The sequence below is a fragment of the Linepithema humile genome, chromosome 4 (genome assembly GCF_040581485.1).
Source record: "Linepithema humile isolate Giens D197 chromosome 4, Lhum_UNIL_v1.0, whole genome shotgun sequence".
NCBI lineage: Eukaryota > Metazoa > Arthropoda > Insecta > Hymenoptera > Formicidae > Linepithema > Linepithema humile.
The window spans coordinates 24,453,762-24,479,877 of NC_090131.1; the positions used below are offsets into that span (position 1 = coordinate 24,453,762).

Sequence of the window (26,116 nt, forward strand, 5' to 3'; positions counted from 1 at the left end):
GCATCGTCAGATGGCATTTGCTGTTCGTCGATTGGGGAATCTTTATTATTCGTAAATGACGCGATTGTTTCGACAATGCGTTTTATATCACACGTTTTTTTATAGACAGATTTCTGCTTTATTTATCAGTAATCCAGCGATGAAAGAAAACAATCGCGCGCGTGTTGTAACATTGTGCAATCCTCTCTTTATTCGGAGCGGAGCGCGCTGACGCGTTGATGCACGTAGTCGCATCTCGCGAGTTACAGCATCGACTCGCGCGGTATATTTACACCGCGGCGAGGCGCGATTGGCCGAGACAGCCGCAGCTGACATGCGCGTGTAACGCCGTGTGTCAAAACAAAGCACGGTAGCGCTGCCTTCGTAGCAGCGTCAAGCAGCATTTCATCGCGATTACTCGCGGCGGCAAGTGCGTCGTTGTTGAAGCGTCCTGTTTTTCGGTCTCATCGTATACATCGTACTCGCGTTTCGTCCAGTGTTCAGGTGCTGCTTCGCACGATATTTTTATAACGCGAGTGCATATACGCACGGCAGGACGATGTCGTCCACGGTGAAGTACACGTCGGACGAACAGCTGAGCGGTGAGTAAAGACGTAAAACGTAGAAACGCTGGGGTACGCCGATTGTCAGACGCGACGACATATCGCGCGGCCATTTCGCGCGTTGTCTCTGTATACCTCCCTCCTCCTCCTCCACTTCTTGCGACGTGAGCATAAACAAACACGGTTTACTATCCGCGATCGTGTTTCCACCGGCATTTTCGCGAGGACGCGTCACTTTTCGAATCGGCGTCAAAGAACTGCCGTTTGCTGAACGCGGAAGCGCGGCGAGAAATTTGCCGGTGATTGATATCTGAGTAATTAGTATTATGACGAGCTTAAATTTCGATACTGTAAAGAAAACAGACTCTTTGTTCATGACAATGCGTGATGTTTGGAGTTGATGCGACATTTTCGGGGATTGTAGTAGTTTCAATTTTCGGAGCGTGTGATGCGGCGTGATGCAGCGTAGTTTTGGCGCCATTTCGATTTTTAACCTGCTGCGTCGTATCCGGCGAAGATTCAATTTTTGATGCTGCGCGCGTGAATCGATACTCGGCCTGGCTGGTTCTACGCATGAAGTCTCATGGCGAAGTCTACTTCACGAAGTACGCCGAATGAAATTTGTGCGTGTTAAATCGTTGTCTATCAAAAGTCCTTATATCTTCCCCGTCAAAGTTTTTATTCGCATAAATGCATATTTTTGTTCATTTTGTTCATAATTCAGTATCAAGATTTTTTCGTATCTTTTTATCTACATCTTTTATGAGATTTGTTATGAAAAGAAAAAAGATTGAAATATGAAATAAATAATAATATCAGTATTTTTATATTATCTTTGGCTATAATAGTAAAAAGATAAAGATAATTCTAGAAACTAGTGTTCTAATTTTAAATACAAACAAGTGCTCGAATATTTTTGTTTGTGTTTTTAGCAAAAATTTTTTTTTTGATAAATGAGATAGATAAAATTAAAATATTCATGCTCAGCAAAATGATTGAAGATGTTCAATGGAAGATACTGCAGATGTAAAGTTATTTACATTTCATATGAATATATTATTTCCACATGATGTCTTCTGCGTAGACACACTTCCTGTGTACAGCACCCGATATTATCCGGTATAATCATGATAAAGTAAGATAAGATTCATTGTGATGTCCAGCATAAATGTTCAGTATGGTAGGCCATAGACATATTGGCGATTATAAGCTATGTCAACCACGATGTGGTTATCAGTAATCGAAGAGTGACAGTTGACAGCAATATTATCCGCGTTGAAATTCACAATTTGCGGGAAATTTCACGATGCATTTAAATTTTTTTATTTAATTTAAAAACTCGATATTGAATTTCGACAAGTTATTCCTAAAATTCCTGACAACATTTCAGATTCACATGAATAATTTATTATTTTTTTATTTTCTTTTAGTTTTAAAAGCTTAAATAAAGAATATATGTCTGAATTTATAATCTTCTTAGGAAGTTTTATACCGCAGTGATATATTTGCTGTGGTTAGTCTTATAAAATAGGTCAAGCGTATTATTAATAATTTATAATCACATCTTCACATATGCTAATTCTTCAAAAACATACGAAATTTTGTGAAGACGACTCTACTGCTTTAATAATTTTATGTATTTTACTACAAGACGCTTTGATTATTCTAGTCTTTTTACTAAAGTTTATATTGATTCAATCAACATTATTATACTAAAATAATTTTATGGGTTTTTAATATTTTTTGATTCAAATTCAAACATCTCTGTTTTCAGTCTCTTTCAGTTGTGTTGTAAGTTTAGAACAAACTTATTGTGTCTAATTGAAATCTAATCTAAAAGGTTTGCCTCTTGACTCTTTTTAACACGTGCAAATCTCATCTTGTGTGAAGGCCACTTGATTAAGCCACAGATATGATTTTTATTTTGAACGTTATCTGTGTTTGTTTTACAAAGTATTGTCTGGTTGATAGCTGACGAAAAAAATAAACACCTGTCGATGCTTTCATTTTCTTTGTAGCAATATATACTGTTATCTATTCTCTCTCTTTCGCTCTCTCTCTTTCGCTCTCTTTCTCTTTCTCTTTCCAGTCACATCTTCTCTCTCATGTTGAATTACACACCGCATCTTCGAAGATTCTAAGCAGTGACGTCCGCGCAATAATAAACCACAAAGTGGAGTACCGTTTTGCAAGCGTACTTGAGAATGGACGCTAAATTTATCTACTCAAAGTATTGAATTTTACATTTTTGCTTTCTTTATTTCCGATATTATCCTAAAAATGAAATTCTGCTGCATAATTTGATATGCCAGTCAGATTAATTTTAAAATTAAATTAAAAAAAAGAATTTTAAGTTATTTTTTCATTTATATGTAAATTTTTATTTTATTTCTTACACGTGTATTCGCGCGCATATTTATAACTTATGCGGTGATTTACTTGCGTACATTCTCCGATAGGAAACCGGTCATAAATCACTCATAAATTGTATGACCGTTCAGTACGGTGAGGCATTTAACTTTGAAAGCGATCGATTAAATTTTGTGCGAGAAAGGCTGGCGCGTTGAAAGGTTCATAAAAAAATTATATTCGTATTTTTCAGGGAGAGAAAGAGAGAGAGAGAGAGAGAGAGAGAGAACAAAAATGCAAAAATTTTTTAAAAAAGCCAATAACGGGAGATTAAAACGCTATTACAAAAAAGTATTCAAAATTGTGTTAAAAAATTGTTAGTTTTTTTTCGAAATTACTTAAAAAATGTCGCGACAACTGGATCGAATATTCTAGTTATAAATAGAATCGGGTCAGCGTCTTGCAAACTCGCAGCCAGATTGTTCTATTTAAATCGGATGTGCCCTAATGAACACGGCGCTCGGTCAAGATCAGGGCTGTATACGTCTATCACTATCAATATTGTACCTTTGTCTTCAATCTACTGAATCATATAGCCAAACAATACTTTAAATCCAATGGAAAATTACGTCTTCCAAAAGTATCACCGTTAATTTTAGATGTAGGGCGTTGTCACTTTTGACGGAGAAATAATGTCACGATACTCGCTATCTTGTCTTCAAGTTGACAAAGCGATAATTTTGATCGATTTAGCTCACGTAATAGAGAAATTGTAATACGCAAAATTTCTAATCGTGTCAAGAGTGCGCGAGGCAAGCAAATATCCCCGGAGTAAACGCCCATTATTTCCAAGCACTTTAATTTGCATCGGGGAATACTAATCTGTTGGACGCGAATCTGGTGTACGGAATTAGCTTCACGCGAAACGAAGTAAACACTCGGATATACATTTCGAACTCTATCGGAGATTGTGTCTAAAGAACATGAGTCATTTCTCTCGCAACACGCGATCATCGGCACGTAGCTACGTGATCTTCCGCGCGAAGACCCGGCTCATTAGAGTGGCGCTGACCCGAAATCGTTCCCAGGACTCGAGAGCCTACGTGACTCAGCTCACGTGGCTGCACATACTCTCTCCCCGTCACTCGTCCTTTCGAACGGTCCTTCTCGTTGCCCACTGGCGCCGATCGATACGGATCAGCTAGCCGCAAATAAATGCCGAGCATCCTCTGAATTATTAGTTTTTAAATCTTTATTAAAAAGCCGTAATAAATGGAATCTCTCTGACGTGTTTATTAATAATACATATATCGTGTTAGAGAATATCGAAGAAACATCGAAATGTTCGTATTGGCGTAATTTTTCATCGTCTGTATTAACGAGATTATTTCATTTGATTATTTATTCGCCATTGTTATAAAACATATTGATTTCTTTATTCTTCTTTATTTAATAAAAATTATTTGTGTTAATTTTACTTGTTTATGTGAAATTTGAAATAGTTAATACTAAAAGTAACATTTATCTATCTATCAATAAATCTCATTCTTAAATTATTTCTTTAATTAGTCAAAATATTAATCTCGGTGTAGATCTCGGCGGTACAATAAGCATTTGCATTTGTGTGCAATGTTGCTGCGCGAGGCTCGACGCGGAGCAGCTCGCACGTTTGCATCTATTTGACTATCAATGAAAGGATGTTTAATTTAAAACATAGATAAGGTACGCGCGTGCGATTATCGGTTGCGTGAACGCCCACGAGCATGGTGTGTTAATCGAAATGGCAGACTGAAATAGGGAGAGACACGCACGCGTTTATTTTTAGCCGTAACAACCGTCGCCAGTCCTTAATCCGATTGATTAAGGCTACACAGTAGCGATTCTGCGGACGTGACTCGTGATATTTAATTTTCGAGTGTAGTTTCGTGGAAATTTTTTTGCAATAAAATTGTATTGTCGCGAAGCTTAAAGGAGAAACAGAGCATTAATTTTTACATTATATTTGATTTATAAAAACATCTCAAAAGTCTTGGAAACACTCTGCGAAGATTAATTATTTAAGAGGATTACAAGTAAGTTTTTTTTTTAAAAGCACTTTAATCTTACATATTAAAAATAATTTTTAATATTTCAAACACATAATTATTTTAATTAGTAACACATGTTAATAATTTTTAACATTTTTAAATACATGCTACTGGAATTTGAAGCACATGTTATTGGAAGTTAAAAACACTCATTTATCAGTCTCTTTCACAAATATAATTATTATTTTTGTTATTTCAGGAATGCCTTAGTAATTGCGTATTATATTTTTAAGAGAATAATGTGAGAATTTGAGAAAAAATTTGCGGAAAAATATGATAAAATATAGCAAAGTGAACAATGCAATATTGTTAAAAAGTTATAGAAAATTGATTTTAAAATATGCTAATCTTACGGTAAAAAGCCGCAACATTAAATTGGATACAACGATACTTCCATTTGCGGTTTATTGTCAATGTAACAGAGACTATTTGTGAGAAGTCACAAAGCTTCTTGGAGATCAGCTTGCACATCCTATAACACCGGTTATCGTCATCGTGCAGTGTCAATACGCGCAGCCTTGACAAGCACATGTTCGTAGACTTAACACTGCGGCTAGCATAATATTATTTTTGCTGCATTAGGCTGATACGTAGCAGGTCTCTCTTCGCGCTAAGCCTTTTCCGTATCAAAATTTTCATTGCACTTGCGAATTGAAAAGCCACGGAATATTAAATGTAATTTTTTAGAAATACGGAAATTAATCAACATATTTTTTAACGTAGTTATTTCTATCGTCATTTTCATTATGTTATCAAGTTGTCTCTGACAACACATTAATGGTTAAAATACGTGAAATTTTTCCATTCCACAATTATGGACAAAAATAAACTGTTTTAATTTCAATCGTTAAAATTAAACCGTTATTCCGATACTGGAGTATCGCGCCGTTTTCGAATTGCAGCACGATCGAAAGCAATGAGTCAATAACATCGATTGATACTGCAAGATCGGGTTAATGAAAGTTAAACGACCGTAAGTTAATTTGCGGGGGATTGTAATTGGCAAACGGTGTGGTTAGTAACTGAATGTACTTAACGTGAGGTAATGGATATCTTTAGAGATCAGCTGCTGATATTTCCAGTGCGAGTGAAGCTGCATCCGGCACATTCACATGTGCGAGGTCGACTTGAAGCACGAATGCAAATATATTTAAAGTGACTATTAATAAACATTGTTCGACAAAAAGATCGGCGCAACCCAATAAAGTAATTTTAGATTTGGCAAATTTTACAAGATTAATTTGTGATACTTAAGACACAGATTTTCGTAAACGAATGACATTATCATTTATCTCCATCTTGTCATCAATGTAACACATGCAAAGTTTCGCTGGGCGGAGAAACTTGTTTCGCAGTGAGTTTCCTGTTGGACAATGTTATTAATACTTGTTGTTTTCAATATTTGCATTCACTATCCAAGTCAACTTTGCACGGACGAGTTTGACACGTGTAATGTTAGTGTGCCTTCTTTAAATGTTCTACCTGTAAAACGTAAAACTTAATCTACATATAAAATATAATATTTAACAGAAATTGAATAGAGAACAATAAAACAATTTTTGATGCATATTATATTAACAATTTTCGAAATAGAAGCTTCACGGTTGGTTTCTTTTTGTGTCTCTGATTGCAAAAGTTGATAATGCCTCACGCCCATTTTTTATTACGACTTGTTGCTTTAACTCTCGCGTTACATTTGCATTTGTAAGCGGTCGGGCAGCACAATTTACTATGCGGATGGAAGGTCCGATTTGTCAGAGCTATCAACCGACGTAATTTGTCCACGTTGATTCGCACGTGATCGCGGCTGACCAAGTAATAGCAATTCGCAGGATCCTGAATGGGTTCTCCGGGGCTTTGATCTTCGTCGGCGTCCATCGGCATTTACAATTTGGCGTACAAAAGAGCGTCCGACGGCGGAGTACTCGCTCGTCCGTAGTTTGTGGGCGATATTGTGCCGCCGTGATTAATACGTTCATAACTTGCAAATTGCGAGCGGATTACGCAAGTGTAGTTTCCAGCGACGATACGCGATCACGATGCGAGCGTATGTAAACTCGTGCATCCCTGATACGGCTCGTGAATCTGGCGGGTTTAGGCATAATTACGCGTAACGTAACGCAGTTACGGAACTATTTATCAACTGCAAATTAGACGATTAAATTTTGCGCGACGTGATTATGCACGATGTGAAGCGGTGGCGATGTTATCGTGAGAAACAAGAGATCCCTAGTGCGTATCGATTGTTTTCCGGTGCAATGCGTTATATAATGTGTACTGGTAAACAGATATTTGATATTAATAATGCTAAATATGAATAATTCTATATTAATTAATATTAATATTTGATTCAATTGCACTCGTACAATCAAAGATTGCCTACAGTTATTAAATATTTATTTTTCATTTATAGTACGTATGAAAGGAAATATATATATATATTATTTATTTCCAGCTTTTATTTTTTGTATTTAAATATAATTATTTGTAAGCAAATGAAAGAAAGTTAGGTATTAAAGGATAAATTGGAATTTCTATCGTATATTCGTTTAAACACGATTTATATAATATGTACACGTGTACAGTGCAATTTTATATTTATATATTTTGTTATTTTCCGTTCAGTAAATATTAGCAAAGTTTGTTCGACGAAGAATTTGTGTCAAACCAGTCGCGCATTTTAAACAGCGCGAAGTGTTTATCAAGTTGATTTTTCCTTTTTCTGACGAGCTCGCTCGCTCGATCTAGCTTGACGTAACATTTATAGCAATATCGCGCATCTTCGTCGAGTCAACAATTGACGTAATGTATCGTTCGGTTTACCTGCGAAAGCCGGTAACGCTTCTATCAGCAGGTGATTGCAATGTTTACGAGCTTCCGCAAGTGGAAAAACGCGGAAATACTTTGTCAGGAAAATTGCGTTTTATTTTATTGTAGAAGATGAATATTTCACGATGGAAAAACATCGTTGACACAAAAAATGCATATTTAGTTTTTTCAAGCGCTTATTTTCTTTTCTCAATTTTTCTTAATAAAAATGATGTTTTTCAAAGATCGTGCACGATAGTTTTACAAAACAGTTACATAGCATTCTTGAAAGCTATTAAATTAATTATTTACTATGAATTATCTATGTAAAGTATGTCATTTATTATTTTAGCAGACAAGATATTATCACATTGTTTACATATTTGCTGTGGAAGACCTCGTTACAATTTTAATACGTTAAAAACTGTCAAAGTGAATTATAACGCAAAGTGAATTACAGAGCGGGAAGGAACTACGCTGCAACTATCCATTTTTATAATTCGTACTCTTAAGAATATTAAATCTACATGCTCGAATAGTCAATCGTTCCCTTGGAAATAAGAATCGCGTGACAAATCCACCGTGTAATCGCGGATTTTAAAAGCTCGTGCGTGGCAGCAGTTTATTATTTGGCCTTCCAGGTAATTGTTTTGCCATTCGGAAGGAAAGTTAGCTTCTTGCGTAAAGAAAATGGATTAAATACAATTGATACACAATTATTGCGTATATCTTGAAACGAAATTGTTCGATACAATCGAGCGGAAACGTAATAATTTTCCTTTTTCTTCCGGTACTTTGAGTAGCTTCAGCTGTTCACGTGCCGGGATATCGATGCGTCAGATCAGGCGAAAGCGCAGAAACGTGCTTCGCGACGGTTTACGTTTAGGTGAACGAACTCGAAGTAAACCTTACCGCCCGGATGATTTGCGCGACTAGAAAAGCGACAGCGTACTAGCCGTCGTGGCTATCGCATGTAACACGTGATATACATGTATAAACACAACGACATGTTGATAAATGCGTGCAGTCGATTATCTTCTTTTTCTTCATTTTTTCAACCCTTAAGCGCTGCATAATTTTGCTTAAATGGCTGATTATGTAGCTACTTAATTACAGTTTTTTAACTTATAATTAGCAATTGACGTAAATATATCAAAGTCCAAATCGCTTTAAGACTCATGATTATGTCTATATGCAGTTGTTAATTTTTTATAATTAGTGCTTAATGTATGTTGCAGTTTAGACCGTGCTTTAAAGTGGAACTGATTGCGCGCATGTTAAGAAAATCAGTGACCTCGTAAAGTATGAAAATTCTGGAACGCGAACTTTGGTTAGTGATAATGTATATCATTGGCCAATGTGAGTCGCGATTATGGAGATAAAAGTCCAAATTTAGTTCATTCAAAATAAATCGTTTACGGTTTACTAAGTTATCTCGAGAAACGGAAATGTACAGTAATCCACGCATTTTCATTTTTTCACATTAATAGCGCAATGGTTTCGTAACTATGGAAATTGCAGCGCGTTGGAGCGTGGAATATGAATTCACATCCGTTACACAATTAGCAAATCATCGTAGCGATGAACTCGAGATTTCTCGACTCAAGTGATGAGTTCATCCTCATTAGGTGATTATGTTGCGTAGTTTACAAATATCGACTTTTTATCGCACCACTTCACATGTGCGGGTTGTAATGAAATGTGCATTATTAACGATATGAAGTAATTTTTCATTCACGTAAAAGAGTCAAATATTTAAAATGTAACCAGCGATACATTTGAAATATAAAATAACAGCTAAATGAAAAATTCAAAATATAACCAACGATCCTTTTGCTATGTACTATAACAAATTTTTCATTTATAAATAATAATAATAATATTTCCTTGCGTAAATAAATTTTCCCGAAGTTATAATTAAAAATTTCATGTTATTTAATCATTATTTAGTTTTGTAAATACAGAAATATGATTTTACTTTTTTTTTCATATTTTTTTATCTTCCGATTTATTAAAATAAATACTTTCTACAATTTTTCTCAAGATGGTAACTTTATAGTATGTATTATAACTTCCTATGAATTATCGCTGTGGAAGTAAAATTGCAAGCAGTAAGATTTGTAGTTCTTAATAGAGGAAATTTGCCATTGAAATGTAAATGCGTTTTACGATCTTATCATATAATACATAATTGAATTTTACTTCGTTTAAATTGCAATTAAAGCGGAATATTGATAGCACGCGTAGTTTGCAAAAGAAAATTTCTCTTTGAGAATCTGTTTCGCTCGGGTAGGTTCGCCATTGAATGATCGGCATTTTCTTACTCGACTGTTAGCTACATCGATCAATGTTAGTATTATAATGAGCATCTTGCATTATACAAACTTAATGACTATGAAGTTATATGACGATCAACTTGTAAATTACGAAGTACGGTTCTTTTCAAGTTTGCGAAACATACGCACATTACTAAGAAAACTGTCTGAACTTTTCGTAATATTGACTTGATTATTTTTGCAATAAAAATATCTGATTTTATTGTAATATGCTTTAATAAACTAAATTTTGATTTTATAAAGCATAAAATGCATAAAAAATGATAGTCAATTTACATTTGTTTGATTTCGCAACGAGACTGGTTCAGACGAATTGTCACGCGTCATTTACTGCCGTTAATTCGTTATGCATGCTGAGCATTTTTGTTAGCATACAATGCAAAGAACGAAACTGTCTCGCCAGAATGGCGACAACTCGTACAGCAATCATTTCAAAGCAAATCTTGTCAACTTTATTTGTAAATTATATTGCTTACGTAAAAGACACGAGACGCTACGTTGTTGCAAATGTGACTTGGATAGCGTTTTATGTTTTTACTTGTCAATGCTTTGCGATAAAAATCATGAATCATACTGCACAATGAGCTATATATATGAAGAAAACATATAAGTAGAAAACATTAAAATATGATCGTATTTAGAAAAAAAAATGTGATACTAATTGTACGTTGTAGAAATATGCGATTTGTTCTACAAATGTAATGATTTCTTACACGTAATAATTATTTCCAGAATGGTAACATTTTGTTATCTTCACATAGTTGAAATATTGGAATTTTTTTTGATAATTCTATTTGCACGTAAAATACTCGTTAAAATTTCATCGCAGAAAATAAAAGTAAATAAAGAAAAGCTATCGACAGCTATTAATGTTACATATTTCTCTAGTAATTTAATCTGCTTGCAAGAATCGATGATGTATAAAATGAAAACTGACACTTGTCAAATAAGTTCGAAAGATTGTACATAATTTGACGGTGTATTATTTACGAAGTATTATGAAAAAAGTATGAGAGATTCTCCTTCAACTTGACCCTTCTCTTAGGGTTACTGTAATCGATATTGGTGGCCAGTAACGCTATTTTTAAAGATCTATAGTGTGTCATCGCGTGTATCGTTCAACGACACTCACTCTCTACATATTGTAAAGTGCTTCACTATGTGTGTTAAATTTTACGAAAAAGCACATTTTACTTTAGATAAAGATATTTACAATAAAGTTTAATAAAAAGTTGTAAATTTGAATTAAAATTTAAATTAAAAAATTGCCAAATAAGTACATCTCGTAAAAAATTTTTATTAAAAAGATATAAATTTTAAAATTTATTAAAGGTTTTTTTACTAAAAATGACAAGAAGCTTTTGTTTGGTATTGAAGAATTATTAATTGCTGATAGCTTTTGTTTCTTTTTTTCATTTTTTGCGATGAAATTTTGACAAATTTTTTGCGCACAAAAAATATTATCCAAAAAGTGCTCACAGCGTTAGTTACTCGTGTTCGAAAAACTCGTGTAGAAATACAATCGAGCTGGTGACCTGCACAGCATGGAATAACCGATTTTTTTTCTCTTTATTTGCGTAGAGTCATGGGTGGAGCTGGTGCCGGATCCGCCGCTGGCCGCTCGCGTAACACCGACACCGTTTAGCGTTAGCGGCGAACGTGAATATCTGCGACTTCTCAGAGAAGCGCAGAGAGATTCCACACACTCATCCGCCAGGCATTCCTTGGCATCCTCGCGTCGCGACACTCCAAGAGACAGGTAAGAACAACCCTCTTATTCTCTCACTCGATCTCCCGACCCATTAACGAGTAAGTGCTGTTCCGTATTTTAAAAGCACTCTCTCAAGCAAAGATCGCTCTGATTTTAAAGGGGATTTCTAGTTTAAACGATCAAAAGGTAAGGGATTTCTAGGAATTTTTTTTTAAGAAAATGGAAAAAGATATCAAAGTGCGACTTTTTGCATTAAATACGTTGTAGTTTGCTTTAATAAAAAATATTTTTTAATTAATTTTTATTTAAAAAATGTGCACGTTGTCCAGAAGATGGAACAATCGGTGGGCATGATAGCATCATATTTTTATCTTTTACACTAAAATGAAAAAAAAAACAGTCTGATGGATTTCGTGATATTAAGAAAAAAAAGTATAATCGAGCGATTTGAAAGACGCTTTGACACAATTCGCGAATTCTTATATTCGGGGTGGTCTGAAGACTCGACCGACAAAGTTGGCCATTCACCCCGATGCGTATATACACTTGAGTCTTCGGCGCGGCGTCAGTCTATCTTCAATGATGAAAAAAGTAGTCTGGCCCCCTTCCCTTTATTCCTTGGCAAGGGTTTCATAGTAAGAAAATAAGCATCATATGAGTCAGAGCCGAGACGCGGCGGTTCGTGTACACAGAGAACTCTTTTTCTGATACGCACACACACATCGTAACGCTTGAAGGTCGCACAGATAAAGGCGGAAAAAGGCGGATGACCTACTGGCTATATCACTGTGCTTTGGCGAACCGCGAATATCGAAATAGGAATTGACTTTAAAGCGGAAGTTGTTTGTCGTTGATACGAATGAATATGCGCGCAATCAGAGACAAAATGTACAAAAAATACGTTGACTGTAAAAAAATTTACAATAATATAAATGTTTATATATGTATATTTACAATTTTTATTTTTATTTGCTAAAATTATTATTTAGATTATAAATTTATTTATATTTTTGTCTTTTTTAAAGAGACAGTTTCACGTTTTTATATTTATATTTTTCTCCAAAAATCATTATTTCGTATATTTTGTAGCGTGAATTAATCAGTTGAAGTATTCGATCAGAATTTAATTTAATTTTTATCTACCAGCCTGAAATTATCGCTGATTTGATTATCTTGATTGATGTCTATATCTTCTAATCGGCGTTAGATGACGCATTAAATTGAATCTCCGCCACAATGTTGTGTCGCAGCAAATAAAAATAAAGACGACGTATGTAAAGAGAGAATGTAAACCTATAGTTACTTCGAAATAAACGTCTTATATTTTCTCTTTCCTTTGTACTGAATGAATTAGCACGTGGCACTTTTAACACGGATAAAATAGCATTACTGGCAGACTTGAAAAATCTCTTGACAGAAGAACAATGCGCCTTTGTGTGATCTGCAGACAAGAGACGTATTTCTATCTCTCGCAGAATGTCTCTGACCTACCGAAATTCTCAACATATTTTCTCCGATGCGAGGAGATTCGATTTTTAGCGCGGAAAATTCGCGCAAATTGTTGCATCGAAAACACACGCGCGCTGTCCAAGCGTGTACAGTGAAGCGACGTCGATCCGGACGTCAATATGTGTACGGTTGCATTCTCCGTAAAATGTTATCTCGAGCGTGAAAATCGCGGCAATCCTGTTATTGACAATATCTGCACAACAACGTTGGAATATTCATTCAAATTTCGGGACACAATGTGGCCGACATTGTGCAGTATTGAACACCACGGCAAATTGTTTAACACACTTTAATGCACCTGTGTACGCCGCGGCTTACACCCTCATCACTCGCTACTGATTTCTTTATGAGGGAGGAATTTCTGAAAAGGAAATTAGCGACCTGGTTAACAGCTTTAGCAAATATCATACTGATATTAAATTAACACGATGGAATAAATTTTGGTATTCATCGTTAAATCTCTCAATCTTGGATAAAATTGTTTTTGCAATTTTGTTTTTGCAATTTGTGATCATGAAATGATCTAATATATTTTTAATTAAAAAAATAAAAAATGAAAGAAGAATAAAAAATTGTTTTTTTTTTGGTTGATATTTAAAATTAATGGAACATAATTTTATTCAGTTTTAAATTACAAAGATTTACGATTTTTTAAATATATTGTTTAATATCGAGTTTTTTAAAACTGACTGCCGATAATTTAAACTTGTTCCAACAGGAATATCTTTATTAAAGGTTTTTAATTAACTTTTAAAATTTACTTTACTGTTATGAAACATTGTTGAAAAATGATGCATATAAACAATTTTATAGTTTTATTATTTATTATTTATTAAATCATGTGTATTAATTTAATGTGTATCAACATTCATACGCATGTCAATCAACGTGTTGACTAATAATAATACATCGAAGGAAATAGAGCAAATATTAATCATCATTGTACGTACTTAAATAATCGCAAATTCAAACACACGTGTTTTATCAAAAAAGCAGTAGGTAGTAGGAGAACTGATAACGCTCTTGTAAACCCATGTACACACGAATGTACTTGATATGCACTTATTATGACCCGACTCTCGTATTTTTTCTGAGATGCATCGGTGATAACACGGGCTTGACAGCAATTTTCTTCGTTGTTCGTTGCATCGATGCTTGAACGCCAAGATAACTGCAAGCCTCCGCATTGCGACTGCTTTGTTGGCTCAATCGACTTCGTCGACGCACTGCTGATCACGTGTAGCATGCGGGGGGTCGCGAACTTCCAAGGCGACATTTATCGCGACGACTGTTCACGCATCACCTTATCGCGACTATTGCGCGTTTATCGCGACAAGTGACAGACAATGCTTTTCGGCAAATTTCAGAGAAATCCATCGGAAAGTAGTGCGAAACGTATTTTGCGTTCTAAAATTGAAACATATTCGAAGCTTAAATTTATATACACAATGCAATAAATAATAAAAAGTATATATAAATGTAATAAAAATATAAAATAGGATAAGATTTAAAATTGCGAAAAAATAAATTAATATTTATTATTTTATTTTAGCGTTGTATTTGCACATAAATCAATATTTATTGTTTTATTTTTACACATTTTTACGCGCAGTGCAGTGTAGCAAAAAATTGCAATTTTTATTTTGGAGACTATTTTACGAAAAAACTACAAGACAGGGATTTCTCTGTAGTTACTTAAGTCATTTTTTTCACATTTTTACACAAAAAGTCACGTTTTAGTCACTTTTATTATTACGCTGCTGAATAAATTTTAATTTTGTTTTTGTTCACAATTTTGTATCTTTTATTCATAATAGTTATAGAAATACGATATGTTTCATAGCATTTTATAGATTTTTTTCAGATGATCAAAATTCCTATTTTTATTTAATTATAATATATATTTTTCTAACAATAGTTATTTTTTAATATTCCTGTTATATTGAACAGTCACTTTATTGAAAATTTTAGGTCTTTTTTTCATTTTTTTAAACAAAAAGAATGGAATCTCTGACAAGAAATATATTACACTCGATATATTTTAATTATTCAGTATTTTGGGTGCCTGAAAAAAATATGCAGAAGATTTGTCATAGTCGTTCTATCGAGTTTATGTACTGCAATGGATTATCTATTTTTCACAGAGATGAGAGAGAATGTAAATATACGCAGATATAATAAAATCAGATTTAAACGTGATTTTAAATCAAACAGACCGAAGCGGAAAAAACAAGCGTCAAATATATCGATTAAATAAACAAGCGATGAGTTCGGTCGAAGGATTTCGAGATGGAAAATAATTGCTTATTTGTGCCGTTTTCAAATTGTAACACGTTCTTTTTTTGCATTTCCAGCCCGAAGAGCCCGCCGAACAGCCCGAACACGGAACTCTCGACCGAAGATGAGCTCAAAGGAGTCTATATAAATTATAGCTGCAACAAGGTCAGTTTCATAATCGATTCTTCACCACTTTTTTGCGCAGTTGAACGCGACTATAGGAAGCCATATGTCCATTCATCTGTGTCATAACTGTATTTATGCTCATTATGTTGCGATTTACGAGCCCGGTCGATCATTCTAGAAGCGTGTCAAGATCGCGATCAAATTTCCTCTTGCGGAGAGTGTTTGCTATCGCGATATCTCTTCGCACCGTATATCTTTTATCTATTCTTTTATCTGTTATGTACATTGTTACAGTATTTATACAACAAAGTAAGAGTAAAGTGGAACACACCTATGTTCTCGTAATGCGAGAACGAAGTTTCAATTGTTATTCAAAGTTGGCGGAAGTATGTCTGACTTGATGATTATAATCGATCTCTTGAAATAATACGTTTGTATAATTTGTCATGCACTTTTTGCGAAACTTTACTACATGATAATCCATTTACGTTGTTGATCTCGTTTCATTTCCGCTTTCGATCGAAAATAATGAATATTCATACATTCTTTTTCAATCGTTTAATTGAAAATAATATTTAAAAATTTTTTTCCAAAAGATGAGATGTAAAAATGAAATGTGAAATTAATTTTCAAAGTCGGAACTCTGCAAACGTCGCGGAAGACTGAAATTTCCCCATTTCGTCGCAATAATGAAAGTAATTTCCGCCACTTTCTCGAAGTTGCCGGAAGTAAGAAGAAGAATAATATCGAACGACTAAGCTGTTCGCGTACGGGACGTCGATACCGTGTTCGGCTGTAGTGGCGATGCGCAACTGGTTTTATCGAGCGGGGGCCGTCTCTTCCGTGCAAGGTCTCCGGATCACTGACTTCATTAGCGCCATGCGTCGTTCTAGCCGCGAGCTGCTGCGAATTGCCACGTATGCCAGTTAGCACAAAGGTTTGCTGCACACGCTTCCAGAATCTCTTCTTTTTACCGTGTCCCAGTTACGTGAGAAACGAAATCCGGCACGTGTAATCTTTCGACGACTTTTCGGTATCTTGATCGGAACGACGCTCTTCGATGTTGCACGATACGGAGCTTCGCTCATATTCCGAAATAGCATCTAATTTAGAAACAATTTTGTACACACGTATTTTTTAGAGTATCTTTACGTGATATTAATCTTGTATTTGTTGTATCATGCGGGATGTCAACACAGAGTCAAGAGTCACATTTTTCTTGACATAAATGTTAATTCACAACACGCGTACAACAGCATCGCGACGTTCCTCGTAATCCACGGTGCGCGTAAAGTAAAAAGGTTCGTGCAAACAGGAAGTGTTATAACGGATCGAACGCAAACGTGGCGCCGTTCTTCGCTTTGTGTATAGTCGTGCAAATCGGCGGGAACGAGTCGCGACTAAAACAATTTGCATGCAAATGCGGTGTTATCGTATCACTATTCATACGGCGAATCGCGCCGAGTTTGCGGCATTTCGATGCTCCTTCGCGATGTTCAATTATCGAAATCTCTCTTTCACGCATCCGATTTCCCGGCGAATGTCGGAAGGTCGCGCGATGAAACCCGCGCAATGTTGTTTTCCCAAGATTGTGATAACTTTCTCGCTACAACATCGCTGGTGTAAGAAAATTAATGACAAGCTTGCGAGGATTCGATACGATGAGTCTGTTCCACTTTCTTGAAAACTTGAGAAATTTTATCTCAAAGTCGAGAGAAATTAGTACGGATTAATTTTTCTCACGTTTCTTAAAGGAGTTTAGCAGCTGTTACAGCGACTTGTTCGATTCTTCGACGGAAGCAGATTTTTTTCTCAGCAGAAATATCCCATTCATTTTAAACAGTTCTGTTAGAGTCAGTCGTCGTTTTATTAAATAAGTCACGGACATCCGTCGCTCTGATAATTTTGGTAATTTTGCGCGTGATCACGCGACGCAAAATTGTTTCTAAATGCATGAAAATTCTCTTAAACGCACAATTCTCTGAATTACGTTTTTATTACTTGCAATGTGGTTTCTAAATGCCTATATAAATCTGATCTTTGTATCTGCCTTTTTTGCATAATAAAAAAATAAAACTAAAGAGATGTGACTCTGAATAATGACATCGAACCTGTTGCTTATCATGTAAAAAACAACTATTCTATTGTGCCCATTTATTTATCAGTTTGTGCAAAACTGCAGAGACATAAAGATACGATAGAAAATCTTTTTTTTCAGAAGCATGAAACATTTGATTAATGTTTGCGTTAGAAATATATTTCCGGGTGGGTTTTCGCAAAAAAACACACTCAATAATCACGGGAGTCGTAAAGCATCTTGTTTGCATTTTTTATCTTTACGCGGAAGGCAAACAGACGCTATTATCGCGAGATCGCGATTAACAGTTTCTCGAAACAATACGTAACATCTTCACGAGTGACTCGCGCACAAAGCCGTCGCACGAATACAGCGGAATTGTCGATAAAGACTGTGAATGCACTTTATTATGCGGCGGACGAAAATAGTGACAAAGACTTACTGTATCGCGCGGTATGAGTAACGACGATAACAAGTGGCACGGACGTTCTCGAAGATTTTTCCATGAGTCACCGGCCTTCTTTCGCTTCGCTCTTTAGCGCAGTGTCGCGTTTCTTCGCCAGCGCTTTGTGTCGGCGAGGAAAAAGGAACAAATCGCTGATATTGAAATATGAATCGCGGTAATTTACCGTGTTTAATATCCTTACTGTGGCGTTCTTTTCCGCGCGTTAGTCTCGCGTAATTAAAGCAATTGATCTTTCTCCAATTTCAACTCTACATACATGAATTATCATACGGATATTACCATGTTTATTCAATAATTTAATCATTATTAATATAAACGCGCTTGATAATGTAACGACATTTGTTTACGTACATATTTTCACGACTCGCAAGCGGATATTTTTGGGGTAAGAAAATATTTTGTTAGGAATACGTTACAGATAAAAACTACATGTTTACGAAGTAACGTATTCACAAATAGTTAGAACCACATGTTTATTAGACAGTTCGTTTGCCAGACAAGTTTGTAGTTAGGTGGAAACCGATTGTTTGTATTTATATGTAATATTGTGAAGGCGTGTTTCTTATCTTATAAGGCTTCTACATTCTCTTTCACTCCAGTTGTGTAACGTGGAATACTTGAAGAAATTATGCTTCTCACTTTCCTTCTTTCGTCATTAATTTCTTAACAACGCCTTGAGAATAATTAGGAAACGCCTGTACTTTAGCTACATTGTTTTTCAACTTTTATTCGTCATTACGTCGGTAATTTACTTTCTTTCACGTCGTCGAACTCGCCTACTTAATTAAACATTATGTTGAAGAAATAAAATTTTTAAATCAGAAACGAAAATCAAAACGTTAAATCGTTATAACGATAAATAGAAAAAAATCCTACCGTTATCGAAGGTCGCGTACCGTTTCGTTGACAATGAAACTCGTAAAACTTGTAACAGCGATCGCGCGATCTTGTAAGTCGATCAACACGTATCCCGCTTTTACTCTTCTCATATCGCTCGCAAACCGGTTGTTACATTCGCAGTGAACGGATTCGTGCAGTTTGCGTGTTAATGCGACGCCAAGAGATAGTCTCGAGCATTAGCAATGTTCGTTGTTATCTTAATTATTTAACTATATAATAGTAAAATGATTAAAGATAAGAGTGCATTTTCCAAAGAGTGCATTATTTGCAGAACAATTACGTCGTTTGTTATCGCGATATTTTTCGGCGATTCGATTCTTTGTTTCATAACTCATATCATTTTCAAAATATCAAATTTCTCTTTTTCAACTCTCATGGCGATGTTAACGCTACATTCGTTAATTAAACTTTACAGAAATTTGAGAATTTATCGTTTGCATATTTTTTTTCACATTTTTCCGCGTTAAGCCGATTTTGAACACACAAGTTCATAAAAATTGAATTTGTATTATATTTCAATTTTTTGCGCATTATAAAATACTGTCTGGTGTAAAGTCGATACAGTGTGAAATGCTGTTAGCCTGCGCAGCGCATAATTCGCAGTCGTTTTACACACTGTATAGCTGCGATGCTCATTCCGTTGAGGCATATATCCGTAACGTGGAATGCAACGGATGTAACGGATGCGAAATTCGCGACACGAAGTTGTTGTAATCACGTTATTAATTAAAGTATGCTACAGCGATGGAACGCGCCTGTAATGCGGCACATTTCGTGCCGCTTGTTTATAGGACGTCCTAAAATGATTGGAAATCACATTTCAGATATTTTCAATAAATACAGATCAAATTAAAAGTAGCGTTTAATTATAATAAAATTGTTTTTATCAAAAATTGAACTGGCGAATTAAGTTTGAAGAGGAATTTGTAAAAATACAATAAAAAGAATAGCGTCATTAATTAATTGCGATTTACGCCATCGTCGACATTTTGTTGACGTCATTTTTGCAGGCACTCGAAATAATGAATGATTAATTATCCGACAAAATTTTTTTTTATAAATTGATGATAAAAGATACATTTACTGATTTATTTATTACATTTTTGTCACTGTTGACACGTGATTTTTTTCCTTGCATTACAAGATTGTATTTTTCAGCTTCCAAAAATATCGTTTTCATCCTTGCGAAACACTCGAAGTGTGAGAAAGCAATGATTACTTAATCAAACTGGATTGTTCTCATGGCTGTTTACTGTCACTCTGACGTAACTTCAACTTTATTGAGCATCAGTGACCGCAAAAAAAAATATTAAATAGAGATACGAATGCGAAGCGATGTCGCGACGTGTCATTGAATAATCTGACATTGAAGGCCAATCGCGACGTGCACCATTGTCAGTCGTAAATGTCGTCGCAGTGTTTTAACGCGTCACGTGGGAATTTATATCCATACCTTCACGCGCGTTGCGTATATATTTCGCGTGTAACTGCGAAAAAACGCCAATGATAACGCAAATATTTTTCTTACGTTTTTTTGACCGTGGCGAGCTTGTTTTACTTGCTACCGCAAGTTTATGTGCTACAGTTTATTTATATTTCCGTACGTTAATGTTAACGCCGGCTGCTGTGCACGGTCAACGTCCGTCCGGCGGTGTGCTGCATTCGAGACTGCAATCGCGAGCACGTTTCTACTCCGACCGCGGCTGATTGTTGCGAGTAAACGCGTGAAAGGATTCAAAGTAGCGGGACAAAGCTTCTCAACCATTGTTCAGCGTAACCGTTAATCAAATGGGAAGCAACGTGTCCTGCATTCCGTCTCATCGCGATTGAATTGAAATTTTAAAAAGGGAAAGTATTTTCCCGCGAGGAAAGTAATTATATCGTTCAGAGAAACGACGGCGTACTCGGAAATTTCGTGAAATATAAGAGAGACGTTTCCGTTACATCCACTGCAATTGAGATAGCGAGAATAATTAGAATCAGCGCGTCGGCATTCGCGAAGGCGAACGAGTGATGTAAAACATATGTATCGAGTTCAGCAATGCATTCACGCATATCGAATGAACGTGAACTTGCATTAACTATTAATTTAGTTATAATAGCAAGTAATAAATAATACTGAAAATTATTAATTAGAATTCAGGAGTTTCCATTAATATTATTTATTCTGCTATTAATTTGGTAAAAATTGACTTAATTATTAGCCATTAGGAAATGGGCAAGCAATTGCAAATATCCGATTGAAGAGACTTCCTATTTCTCTGGGAATCTCTGATCTAGGAAAGTGTGATTACGAGAGGCTTCAAGAACACGCCATACATGGTCTCGTCTATGAGCTGCCGCGTTGCGGTTGTAAACTAGCGCGATGCGCGGTTAATGCACTCTGACAGTCGTGTCTTCTTTTAGCATTGAAAATTGAGTTGTTTAGAATTTTATTTACTTAAGATAAAAAATTATTTCACAGATAATTGGCTGCGAAAATAATAGAAAGTTAATTATGTATATTAATAATAAATAAATAATTAAATATACCAATTAGGTTAATTATGCAAAAACGACGTGCTAGATAAATATTTTTGCAGAATAAAAATTCCTGATTCATCGGAGTTTATAATCGGATGAACTCTCTCTATCGTTAAATAATTTCAGGGACGCACCGCGCATCGTCAACAAGTCGCGTCGCGAACTTGTTGCGTTTCGCAGCTACTATGCTTACGTTTAATCGCTGATAAAAAACCGAAGTCGAGAACGCGAGGAGGAATTCTCGTGTACGTCGTAGTATCGACTAACCAATCGCCGATCGCGGCAAGCTCACGCCATGTGCTACGTCTGCGCTGTCCGGGAACCCATTCTCCTTTTGGACGCTGAGCCAGCATTTTCGATTCATTGATGCTCCATCAGCGTGACAACAGAATCCGCCTTTCCTCGACGCGCGACAAAAGACTTGGCACTAACGACGCAATTAGCGCGAGAAACGTATTGTTGCAGGCAAATTAAATTTGGACTCGGATCAATCGGGCGAAAACTCACTCGGGATTATTTCTATGGGTGAAAGAGACACTGAGTAAATTTCAATCAGCACACCAATATTTATTTTTACGTTAGAATATTGCAATTGATTCAGAAAAATAAGTAAAAAATAATGGAATACAAATCTTCCTTTTTTCAAGTTTTTTTAAAAGATTTGCGGCTTTAGATGATTGTAATTAGAGAAGTATTTTCTCATCGAACTAAAGAGGAGAATAGGAAAAAATAGGACGACGATAAGTAGAAAGACTAACACAGTCTTAACTTTCGTGTAACTCTCGTGTGCTTTAATTCGGTACATCTGGCTCTTTCGCATCCGTATTTTTCTTCCTTTCCTTGGAAGAAACTCGTTTGTGGGAAAACTGTAGTATTTTATCATAAAGTAGAAAAGTAGCATAGCGCGAAGAATTGATTATTCATAAAAATGGTACACTAATTAATAAAAAAAGGATGTTAGCATTGGCAAATTAGAAGCAAATAAAAAATAAATATTAGCAAAGTAGGAATAAACGAATGCAATTCAGATCTGATCAAAGTAGATTACAAAATTGCTTGGACTTAAATGGGTCCATGTCACATCGTATCTTCATCGTCGCCGACTTCCTGACGACGTGCAATCGGCACGTGTGACCCCGGCAGATCCGAGGAAGGTGATGAAAAGAAAACGCAGCTGCAAAAGTTATTTATAACGGCGCTCGAGGCGGTCTTTCCACCGACGTCTCGACGCTCATAATCGAAAGATGTGATTGCGCGCGTGGATTAAAGAAACGAGATGCAAAAAAAAAAAACGTATAAAAGGCACAAAAAGTCACTGCACGCGAGTGTGTGCAATATCGATCGTCTTTTCGCGCGGTTGCATTGCAATCGCGTGTGCAGTTATGCATTGTCGTGCGAAACGTTGGTCACCGTCCTCTTCCGCGCGCCGGTGAAGAATCACGATAAATGGATTAAGTGAACGATAATGTTCGCTATATTTCATCCCCAAGCAGGCGATAACGCGATTAGTGCTAATGACGCAGGCAAAAAAAAATCGTTAATTACGCGGAGATGCATGTTGGAAAGAAACATCGCCGCTTTCGCGACTCCATTGTGATTGTTAGATTGAGTGCTTCTCCGCTTATCGATTCCTTCCGATTACGCAGCTCCGATAAACGATTTACGACGGCGACATTTCCGATTTACGACATTTCCGCGGTATTCACTGCGCGATACGGCAAACGGAAGGAATGTCGCGATGTGTCCTTCGATCGTAACTCCTCCGCACGCTCATTATCATCTCTCGACTGCTGATAATCCAGCGAGTGTGGTTCTGGCAGCGTTACGTTATGGCAGCGCGCGCTATGCGTGTGAGATAACCAAGAGCGTTTGCACGCGCAATCTTCGCATTGATTGATAGCCTCGTGAATCATCCGCGGGATTAACCATATCTTAGCAATAACGAAGTGCTGTCTACAACCGTAAACACTACCGTTTAGATATCGGACGAAAATAACACGCAAAACGCATACCTTCAATAAAATCAGGAAAGATTGATATTAAATTGATATTAAATTGATATTAAATTGATATATTTGATTGTATGAGAATTGATGAAATACAAATCCAATTTCTCTCCGAAATAATATTTGAAATACAACACTGTAGTTTTTATAAAAGGAAATATTTTTTATAGTTTTTACAGTAAAATAAAAAAAAATAAATTTTTGATCGACTCTGAACAGTTTTTGTTAAATTAATACCTATTAATATTAAACTGACGTTTGAGGTCCTTCAATTACGAAAATGAACACGAATATGAATATTTATTGCTGATTACGGAGCGTCCTTAATGCGTGAATATGCAATTCAGAGTCCTTGATCGATAAGTAGCGCAAAATGCATATTCTATTGTCTAAATATAGAGACGGCTAGTTTTATCATTGTTAAGAAGATTGGACTTATTTGTTAGATAGAATAGCCGGACATTTGTCTTCTATATAATGAGTTATATCACGACCTATAGTGTCTGTGATCGCTCGTCGTTAACCTCGACGGAAGATGATAATAATACAAAGCTATACTTTGTAGCCGCTACAACGCGTAGATTTAATTAATCGGACTTTTGTTTCTTGTTATTCAATTCTTATTATCTGTTTTCCTTAAACAGTGAACGTAACATTACTCGATTGCGGTAACACGAAGAAATGAAATCACCCACTTTTACGCGCAGTGGAAAATGGGAGAAGATTCATGCCGCTTGTGCATTACATGCGCAGCTGCTATTTTTAATCGTAGCCTCCATATCCACGAATCGCAACGCAGGGAGTTACGTGTGTTTGTTCGCGCGTTCCTGTACATTGTCATATCGGGGGTATCGCGAATCGATGACCCAGTTCGAAAGGGGACCGAGCGAAATTCTCTTATCTCGAGAGTGGCGCATTAAAAATTTAAATTTTCCGATTGAAAGTTCGCGGAGCGCCAGTTCTCGCGCCAGTTTCTTCTCTTTCATCGATCCCGGCAGAAATATAATCGTCGACACAATTGTTTACAAACCGGCGGCGTGTGCGACGTTCATCCGCACGTCGCGGATATAATATAACTGCGCACATCGGATTCGGAATACACCCGTCGGTGCGTATGTCGACTGGCGGCACGCCAAAGGTCACTCTTGAGCATTCACTCTTCCACGCGACGCGGCTGTGTCATTCATAGGGGATGCCTCGCCGTCGACTGTCACCTCTTCAATCTTCTCCGCCCCCCCTCGACTTCTCCCAGCTGATATCTCGGCGTTGATTAATTCGGTCGTTTTTTCGTCGCGCTGCGCGATAATCGCGTAACGGCGCAGTCGTTTCTCGGCCTCGACTGTTCTGGAAACTAATAAAGCTTTCATTTGCTTCGCAGGAGGGCGAGTTTCTAGACAAGAACACGGATTGGATCTACGAATGGAGCTCTCGACCGGACCAGGCGCCGCCAAAGTACGATAATCGAGTTTCTTGATTTCACTAAGAATTACTTGAGATACTTTTATTATTATCGCAATCGATCGTTACTGAATTTATCAGATTACTGTGAAAAACGGATAATATTTTTGGTTGAAACATTGCACTAAATAAACTGTACAGAAGTAATTCAAAGTGTTCTTATCATGTACACTCTGCGTGTTTGGTAGCTTTGATGGTACTATCGTGTTGCAGAGATTGGAAATTCAAACATCCTCTGGGTAGCAAGAGGAAAACGTACAGCATTCGCACGGCGAAGGTCGGCAAGAACGGATTGTTTTCCAAAGAGGTCATTTACACGCTATTCTTCACGAATCTTTTGTCTCTGCTCATTGGGACCGGTCTGGGGTAAGATTACTTGTAATACTCGAGACACAAGGCCGACATAATTGTCGTGCTACTTTTTCGTCTGTTAACCGTTTGTTAGTTAATTTCTATGCATTTGTGTATATATTTTGTATTCACGAAATAATATTAATTACTTACGAGGGAATATTAATTTAATCTCTCATTTGTTGTGATATTATCAATAAAATCACATTAATCCTGATTAGTAGTTATTATACACAATAATCTATTGGTCTCGAATGTGAATTTTGTTCCTTTTGATTGCAGTGTTCTGCTCACCAGGCGAGGTTTCATGATGTCTCGCGTCGCCATTGAGTGAAGGGGACGGTTTCTGGGAATGTCAGCATTAAGATTGTCACGGTTGAATTTGTTTTGCGCGGAGAGGAGAGGACTAAATGCAAGAGAAAGACTGAACAAGCCGGTAGGCGATCGAGCCTAAAAAAAAAAAAAAAAAAAAGAAAAAAAAAAGAAAAAAAAGAAACAGATACACGCAGCACATAATTCGATTGTCCCAATTTATAATATTAGCACTTTGTATTATATATTAGCACTTTTACTCCCCCCCAATCCTTTTA

At 36.3% G+C, this 26,116-nt stretch overlaps 1 protein-coding gene across 1 annotated transcript; it reads left to right on the forward strand.

Annotated features, from left to right (window-relative positions):
* The first annotated feature begins 355 nt into the window (after positions 1 to 355).
* On the forward strand, positions 356 to 26,022 carry BNIP3 (BCL2 interacting protein 3). Its single transcript, XM_012367483.2, has 6 exons — positions 356 to 581; positions 11,704 to 11,881; positions 15,697 to 15,784; positions 25,096 to 25,169; positions 25,389 to 25,541; positions 25,809 to 26,022. The coding sequence occupies exons 1-6, from the start codon at positions 539 to 541 to the stop codon at positions 25,858 to 25,860; spliced, it is 588 nt and encodes a 195-aa protein (XP_012222906.1). The 5' UTR covers positions 356 to 538; the 3' UTR covers positions 25,861 to 26,022.
* The last annotated feature ends 94 nt before the right edge of the window (positions 26,023 to 26,116 follow it).

Coding starts and splice junctions, on each gene's coding strand:
- BNIP3 (XM_012367483.2), top strand. CDS start 539: ATGTCGTCCACGGTGAAGTACACGTCGGACGAACAGCTGAGCG. Junction 15,785..25,095: donor TAAATTATAGCTGCAACAAG/GTCAGTTTCATA, acceptor TTTGCTTCGCAG/GAGGGCGAGTTTCTAGACAA. Junction 25,542..25,808: donor CTCATTGGGACCGGTCTGGG/GTAAGATTACTT, acceptor TTTTGATTGCAG/TGTTCTGCTCACCAGGCGAG.